Source organism: Mandrillus leucophaeus, unplaced genomic scaffold (assembly GCF_000951045.1).
Source record: "Mandrillus leucophaeus isolate KB7577 unplaced genomic scaffold, Mleu.le_1.0 Scaffold12, whole genome shotgun sequence".
Lineage (NCBI taxonomy): Eukaryota > Metazoa > Chordata > Mammalia > Primates > Cercopithecidae > Mandrillus > Mandrillus leucophaeus.
The window spans coordinates 2,089,904-2,098,335 of NW_012100320.1; the positions used below are offsets into that span (position 1 = coordinate 2,089,904).

At 53.0% G+C, this 8,432-nt stretch overlaps 1 protein-coding gene across 6 annotated transcripts; it reads right to left on the minus strand.

Moving 5' to 3' along the window:
* Positions 1-364: 364 nt before the first annotated feature.
* Positions 365-7,718, minus strand: PPIB (peptidylprolyl isomerase B (cyclophilin B)). 6 transcript variants are annotated; one of them, XM_011967967.1, is made up of 5 exons: positions 7,369-7,718; positions 6,560-6,673; positions 4,636-4,729; positions 1,282-1,466; positions 365-696 (listed from the first exon to the last, which is right to left on the minus strand). In XM_011967967.1, the coding sequence occupies exons 1-5, from the start codon at positions 7,501-7,503 to the stop codon at positions 574-576; spliced, it is 651 nt and encodes a 216-aa protein (XP_011823357.1). In that variant the 5' UTR covers positions 7,504-7,718; the 3' UTR covers positions 365-573. The 6 variants fall into 6 exon arrangements, with proteins under 6 accessions (XP_011823357.1, XP_011823384.1, XP_011823365.1 ...); XM_011967975.1 differs by having other exon boundaries at positions 369-693; XM_011967985.1 differs by having other exon boundaries at positions 371-693; positions 1,278-1,466.
* Between the last annotated feature and the right edge of the window lie 714 nt (positions 7,719-8,432).

The window sequence follows — 8,432 nt, forward strand, 5'->3', positions numbered from 1 at the left end:
ACACTTTGGGAGGCCAAGGCAGGAGGATGCTTGAGTCTGGAAGTTTCAGACAAGCCTGCACAACATAGTGAGACCTGTCTCTATGAAAAAAGAAAAAGTCAATTTAGAGGTAGGCTATGAAAAAGTACAGGTATATTCCTTAACATAAACTGGAGGGTGGTGGCAAGGGGAGCAAACGTGGAGGCCCAGTAGCTGGCGAAGTTTAGAAGCAGGGGGCAAAAGCTCCTGCCTGACTTTTCCTGGGTAGCTCCTGGGTCAAAGTTTCAGGCAGGATCCCAGGGAAGGGGCAGGCACAGCAGAGTCGCAGGCATGTTGGGATGTAGGCCTAGGGGAAGCGCTGCAGGCTCAAGAACCAGGCCCACACATTATATATATAAAAAAAACCCCACATTTTTTTTTATTCGTCAGTGTTGGTAGGAGTCTGTTACAAAACTGAGTCCATGGGCCTGTGGAATGTGAGGGGAATGGGTCCGCTCCACCAGATGCCAGCACCGGGGCCAGTGCAGCTCAGGGCCCTGTGGCAGACTACAGGGCCTGCACAGACGGTCACTCAAAGAAAGAGGACCCTGGGTCCTACTCCTTGGCGATGGCAAAGGGCTTCTCCACCTCGATCTTGCCGCAGTCTGCGATGATCACATCCTTCAGGGGTTTATCCCGGCTGTCTGTCTTGGTGCTCTCCACCTTCCGCACCACCTCCTGGAAAAGAAAGGTGGAAGTGGGAGCGCACGGTGGGTCAGGAGGTCCACCGCTCAGGAGAAAGACCCCAGCATATGACTCAGGAGGGCTGAGACCCACAAGTCATCAACAGCACACAAAACTGGAGGCACCAAAATTCTAACGGACTCCTGGCCAGAGCAGAGAGAATGCAGATTTGACAAGGGGATGCAGGAATTGTATTCCTTTGAAGACCCAGGTTTGGCCAAGGGCAAGGAGGAGGAAGAGGGTGAGCAGGAAATGTGGCTTCTCAGGGACATTGTGTTCAGCTGCACTCTGTACACCTCAGGAGTGGGACCAGCACATCCCTGGGTGAATGAGGGGAGGGAGGCTCCGGCAGTTGTGCAGCCTTAACAAGGTTTCCTGGCTGGGCTCTGAGGGGGCTGGAAGAATGTAGAACGTTGGAGGCATGGAGGTACAGGGTTTATTCTGGACAGGAGCACTGGGCCGCATCTGTGGGTTAGGTTCTTTTGGGAAAGGGATGGACACATGGAGCTCCTGCCCTGGGGTCTGTGTTGAATCCCCAGTGAGGACAGCCCAGTAGTAGCCCTTGCTTCCAGAACTCACCATGCCCTCTAGCACTTTGCCAAACACCACATGTTTGCCATCTAGCCAGGCCGTCTTGACTGTTGTGATGAAGAACTGGGAGCCGTTGGTGTCTTTACCTGCGTTGGCCATGCTCACCCAGCCGGGCCCGTAGTGCTTCAGCTTGAAGTTCTCATCGGGGAAGCGCTCACCATAGATGCTCTTTCCTGGGAAAAAAGAGCAGGTCGGAGGCACTGGATTGGGCCAAACCAAGCAGACATTCGGGGCCAGGACTGATGGGGCTTAACCTGTCCTCTGTGCCAGGCTGGGCTTGAGTGGAGTACAAGGACATAAAAGCTGCACCCTTGCTATCTTCTGGACTCAGAGCCAAGCCACGCTGACTGAGGCCAAGTGGGGCATCAGGCCAGGCTGATGTGGTGGACAGCTCACAGAAGGATCACTTCGAGAGGATAGTTTTGTGGCTTTTAAATAAAGTGCATGTTATCAGCTTCCCTTGGCTATGTGGCCCAGGCCTGCCGCGGAGGGACTTTGGTGGAGGGAGGTGCTGTGCAGGATGCAGGGGCGTCAACAGGGTTGGAACTCTCCAGAAAAGGAGGACTGCTGTGGCTGACCAGCCTGTTTTCCTATGAGCACAAAAGACACAGGCATAGCTGCAAAGGAGAAAGCAGCCAGAGATGGGTGGGGAGGGGCAGAAAAGAGGGGCTGCCCCTGGGGTTCTGACGAGTCAAAGCCTCTTAACAAGGAATGAACAGGAATAAAAGACAGCTGTGAGTGTGTGTGAAGCATCTGTCCACGTGGGGCTTGGGGATTTGACAAGGGCAATCCGGGGTGATCTCTACGCCGTTTCGGAGATCCTAGTTCCAAAGCTGCTTCCAGAAGGAACACTGAAACGCTTCTTTTTCCCTGTCACCCCTTGGAGACTGACACTGTGCCTTAGGCCCCAAGAAACTCGGCCGAAAATGGGGTCGTTTTCATTTTGTTTTATCTAACGCTTTTCAAACGTATTTGCATGCAAAACCCTGTTTTCCTTCTCACTGCACCTACCTTCATCCTGTGGTTCCACAGAATGGAACTGAGCTGGGAAACTGTCCTAGAGCGATGCCAACCAGGAAGATATTTTTGACTGGGCAGCAAGTAAGATGACTGAATACCAAAAATGACCAGACTCTGGCTGGTGGGGACAGGGGTGCTTGTGCCTGTGCTCCACCTCTCACCCCCACGCTGGGGAGACTGAACTCTGCCACGTGTGCAGTGAGTCCTGGCTGGAGTGCTGGCTAAAAGCCTCCCCCATTTGAGCCAACTGTGGCATTTTGATTATAGTTGTTATCCAGAAAACCCCCAAATCTCCGTCCTTAGCTCCAACCACTCTCCCAAGATACAGGGGTTCCAAACCCAAATGGACATTTCTATTTAAACTCAACATACCTTGTCATCTTTCTCTCCAGACCTCAGTTATTCTTGTGATCCCTTTTCCTCTGCACGTGGCTCAGGTTGTCCCTAGCCACTTCCCATGTACTTACTCTTTCTTTCCATTCCCGCGACCACCGCTGCAGTAGGCGAGTGCTTAGGGCGCTAACAGTGTGTGCCACAGACTGTTCCAAGCATCTTACATATTTAACAATCCACTGTATGAGGAGGAGCTAACTCCACTTCAAAGATGAAGAAACTGAGGCACAGAGAATAAAAGGAGCCCCAGCAAAGCAGCAGCAGAGCTAGAGTTCAGACCAAGGTGGTCTGCTCTTGAATCTCTGCTCTCAGCTACCTCAGGATCAGGCCCAAATCTCCCTGCCCAGGGTCAGCTGCACCAGTGCCCCCAGCAGCCTGCCTGCCCTGGCCTCCACATTCTGGATCTGCCACCACACGACTCCCCTGGCACCCCAAGCGAGGGGTCATCCTCTTACTCAGCTCCATGGCCCTGACTCCCTGCAGGCCGAAGCCCAGGCTGCAGGCCATCACCCACCTCTCTGCACTCCGGGTACAGATGCCCTCACCCCACCTTTGGCCAAGCTCCTGCCACAGAACAGAACCGGGCTCATGCCCTAACCCTGCTTCTTTTCTGCCCATTCAAATTCTCCTCATTCAGGACCCCACTGAAATCTTCCCTCACATCCGCAAGGCCATTCCCTGTTCCCTGGCCTGAGAGGACTCCTCTGCTTGTCAGCACTTCAACAGTGGCTGACTTACTAAGCACTCACTGCATGCCAGGCACTTCACATTCCAGACCTAGCCCAATCCTCATGGCCCCACAACTCTCTCCACCCTCACTGTACAGAACAGGAAACTGAAGCTTCAAGGACTCACTTGCCTGAGGTCACAAAACAAGAAGGTGGCAGACGCTGGATCCAGCCCAACTGCGTCTGACCCCACAAATACAGTTCTTCGGTCTCCTTTGTGAGCTCAAGTCCTAAATGCTGCATCATGGCCCACTTGTACATTTTCAGTTGTTGGAAGTAAAAGGGAACCACTGCCCCATAGGTCTTTACATCCTCAACCCCCCCACACAGAGCCCCACAGACACTCATCGAGGAGTGAGCTGTGTTCTAAGGGTGCAGCAGGCTGTACCTGAGCTCACTGAGACTCACGCAGGGGTCCGGGGATCTTTCTGTCCTCCTTGTGCAAGTTAATGCCGAGGTGAGGGTCGGCCCTCACAGAGTGGTCTCTGGTAAAAGACTGTCAAGGAAAGCAACTGCTCCCGCTCTTTTTTTTTTTTGAGATGGAGTCTCGCTCTGTCGCTCAGGCTGGAGTGCAGTGGCACGATCTCGGCTCACTGCAACCTCCACCTCCTGGGTTCAAGCAATTCTCCTGCCTCAGCCTTCACAGTAACTGGAATTATAGGTGCCTGCCACCACGCCCGGCTAATCTTTTGTATTTTTAGTAGAGATGGGGTTTCAACATGTTGGCCAGGCTGGTCTTGAACTCCTGGCCTCAAGTGATCCAGCCACCTTGGCCTCCCAAAGTGCTGGGATTACAGAGTCACCACGCCTGGCCCTCCCACTCTCGCTGGGGCTTCCAAGGCAGCCTGGACAGGCTTTGGGCGCCCGACCTAGAATCACGTACCCACATGTCTTCACTTTGCTTCCACATGCCTCTCTCCCCAATCCCCATTCTGAAGAGGTATCAGGAAAGGTCACCAGGCTATAGGCCTGGATCAACAGGACAGCCACCTGGGAGAGATCCTCTTAGGTTTACCATCAGGTCCACCCCATTATTCCCTCTCCTTTGTACTGGATTCCTCTCCAAAGAAGGGTGCCGCTGGTCTCCAAGTAGGTAGGTAATACGTAGGACTGCCTCTAGAGCTGGGGAAGAAAGAGGCCTTGTCTCCCCACCGTGGAGGCTACACTGACATACTCCTTGGCCCAGAGGACCTGTGGTTACCTCCTGTGCCATCTCCCCTGGTGAAGTCTCCGCCCTGGATCATGAAGTCCTTGATTACACGATGGAATTTGCTGTTTTTGTAGCCAAATCCTTTCTAGAAAAAGGGAAGAGAAGGTAAGGAGGTGGTGAGGCGCAGCAGGAAGACATTACATTTAATAGGCCCCGCAGGAGCAAGCCCACAACCCCTGCTCGCAGAAGAGACACCACTGCTGACCACTTTCACTGTTCAATGTGCTACTGAGTGAGTGGGCAGGCACCATAGGACAGGCATGGCACACACAGATGTGGAAATTCGTCTGCCTCCATACAATTCCCAGGCTTTATACAATTCTACATCGCATAACGCCTTTCCCCTCATTTCTTCCAATCATAAGAACAGATACAAGAAAACTGAGAAGAAAGGTCACCTGCTGGCTCAATGGAAAGTTAATATAAACTGAAATAGGGCACTGTTGTTTCCTTAAAACCCATGACCCTCACCCTAGGTGAAGTCTTCCCAGGAAGCTCTGGACCCCTTACTCTTTTTTATCTTATTTTTAAAATTTATTTATTTATTTTTTGAGACAGAGTTTCTCTCTTGTCGCCTAGGCTGGAGTGCAATGGCACAATCTCCGCTCACTGCAACCTCCGCCTCCCAGGTTCAAGCGATTCTCCAGCCTCAGCCTCCTGAGTAGCTGGGATTACAGGCATGTGCCACCACAATGCCCAGCTAATTTCTGTATTTTCAGTAGAGATGAGGTTTCACCATGTTGCCCAGGCTGCTCTTGAACTCCTGACCTCAGGTGATCCACCCTCAAGCCTCCCAAAGTGCTGGGATTACAGGCGTGAGCCACCACACCCGGCCTATTTTTTTATTTTTTATTTTTATTTTTGATATGGAGTTCCCTCTTGTTGCCCAGGCTAGAGTGCAGTGGGCAATCTTGGCTCACTGCAACCTCCACCTCCTGGGTTCAACCAATTCTCCTGCCTCAGGCTCCCAAGTAGCTGGGATTACAGGCGCCTACCACCATGCCTGGCTAATTTTTTGTATTTTTAGTAGAGAGAAGGTTTTGCCATGTTGGCCAGGCTGGTCTCTAACTCCTGACCTCAGGTGATCTACCCGCCTCAGCCTCCCAAAGTGCTGGAATTACAGGTGTGAGTTACTGCACCCAGCCTTTTATTTAAAAAAAATTTTTTTGAGACAGGGTCTCACTGTATTGCCCAGGCTGGAGTGCAGTGGTGTGATCATGGCTCACTGCAGCCTCCATTTCACTTCAGCCTCCTGAGTAGCTGTAGCTGGGACCACAGGTGCACCCCGTCACACCCAGCTAATTAAAAATAATTTTTTTTTGGCCGGGTACAGTGGCTCACGCCTCTAATCCCAGCACTTTGGGAGGCCAAGGCAGGCGGATCACCTGAGGTCAGGAGTTCGAGACTAGCCTGGCCAACATGGTGAAACCCTGTCACTACTAAAAATACAAAATTAGCTAGGCGTGGTGGCGCATGCCTGTAATTCCAGCTACTCGGGAGGCTGAGGCAGGAGAATCACTTGAACTCAGGAGGCGGAGGTTGCAATGAGCTTAGGCCGCACCATTGCACTCCAGCCTGGGCAACAAGAGTGAAACTCTGTCTCAAAAAAAAAAATTCTGGGGGGGTAGAGACAGGGTCTTGCTATGTTACCCAGGTTGGTCTTGAATTCCTGGGCTCAAGCAATCCTTCTACCTTGGCCTCCAAAAGTGCTTGGATTATAAGTGTGAGCCACTGTGCCTGGTCAGGGCCCCCTTACTCTTAAGAAAGGACAATACTGTGTTCTCAGGGCAACAGGCAGTCGGTGCTCAGTGAGGTCCACGATACAGATGGGCTGAACTCTGCAGGTCAGTTTGCTGCCATCCCCAGTGCCAGCTTCACTTCATTTGAGTTGACTACCCCTGCTCCAGCCACTTACCTCTCCTGTAGCTAAGGCCACAAAATTATCCACTGTTTTTGGAACAGTCTTTCCGAAGAGACCAAAGATCACCCGGCCTACATCTTCATCTCCAATTCGCAGGTCAAAATACACCTGAGGAAAGAGACCATTGCCAACTTAGCTTCTTTAAAGGGGCGTTGGTAGGGGAGGGAAGGTACAAGAAGCTACCCTGAGGATCGGAGAGAGAATAGAGCCATATTTTTAGAGAAGTGGTTCTGAATCTGATTTTGGTGAAGGTCAAAATCCTGGGAATCTAATGAAAGCTCTAGACCCTTTTCTTGGAAAACATGCTTATCTACACCCTCCTTGAACTACAGGATAACAACATTTGCTCTAAACAGCTAATGGACCCAGATTCTAAAAATTAACATTTAAAAACCCATAAGGAGGGGAGTCTAAGTTCACCACTTAAGTTTGAACTCTACATACTGTGCTTTGTAATTGGAAGTGGCTAAAATTTGGCTAAAGGAGAGAAAGGATTCGGAATCTGGCAGGCGTGATCTTTCACCATCTCCCCAGCACTGAGGGGTGTTTGCAAAAAGGTTGCCCTGAGGCTGCCAGTGCCAGCCCCAGATGGGTATCCGCGGATCCAACTAACTCCCTGGGTCAGGGCAGGGGCTGGGGGTGTCGGGGTGGGTCCGGGTCGTTCTCTGGACTGAATGGGCAGGACGGCCCAGACGCCACGAGGCCACAGACAGAAGCCGAGGGAGGAGGGGCTGAGCCAAGGCCAAGCCAAGGCCGCCCGGGCCCGAGCTCCGGCACCGTAAATGCCGCGGACTCCACCGGACCTTGACGGTGACTTTGGGCCCCTTCTTCTTCTCATCGGCCGCAGAAGGTCCCGGCAGCAGCAGGAAGAAGACGGACCCCGCGATGAGGGCGGCGGCAAGGAGCACCTTCATGTTGCGTTCAGAGAGGCGCAGCATCCACAGGCAGTGGCAAGCGCGGCCCGGACAGCCGAGGCCGGAAGAGGGTGGGGCCGCGGCGGCTAGGGAGCCGGCGCCGCCACGCGCGGGTCGGGGGGGGACTGGGGCTGCTCGCCGGCTCCGGGCGGGCGGCGGGCGCCGTTTCCCCCCTCCGGCTCGGCGCCGGATAGTAGGTCCCCCTGCGGGGCGGGCACCGACGCGGGCTCGTGGGTGGTTGCCACGTTATTGCTCCCTCATTGGGCTCCCGGCCGCCCTCTCCCACCCACAGGAAGGCCACCGGCGGAAGGCGGCCCCACCGAGCACGGGCCCGGGCTCCGAGAAGACCACAATCCCCGGCATGCTCCGCGGCCCGCCTCTCCGCCCTGCCCGGAGCGCCGTTCCACTGGCCTGCGGTTGCTGGCGCTTGAGGTTAGCAAATACGTGGGCCTGGACCGGGGCACGGGACGTTTGTCACTGTTTTGAGCCCGTCAAGTGTTTGTCACCGCCAGATTGGCTCTAAACGTTGTGGCTTCCAAACACTCCAGGGACATTTATTCTTACCGAGCGTGACCTTGTACGGCTCCTTCCACTTGTTTTGCAAAACTTGCTGCACAACCCACTTCCTTTTTTACTGAGGCCAAGTTACTACCCATTTTTCTCTCCCTTCTGTAATCTTGCTGTGCTTACTGATGTATGTATCAATGGACATCTTATTGTATACGCTGTTCTTAACTTCCTTTACCTATTTGTTTTCCCCAATAGACCACATTTTTTTTTCTGCGCGAGGGACTGTGTTGCATTTACTCTGTCCACAGCTCCCTCACAGAGCTGCAATACGGAGTGTCCACCAAGTCCTGGTTGGGACAGCTTCACATCCGCACTGACATGAGAAATAATTTATGTCACGGCCTGAGGATACAATGCCTTTTTTTTTTTTTTTTTTTTTTTTT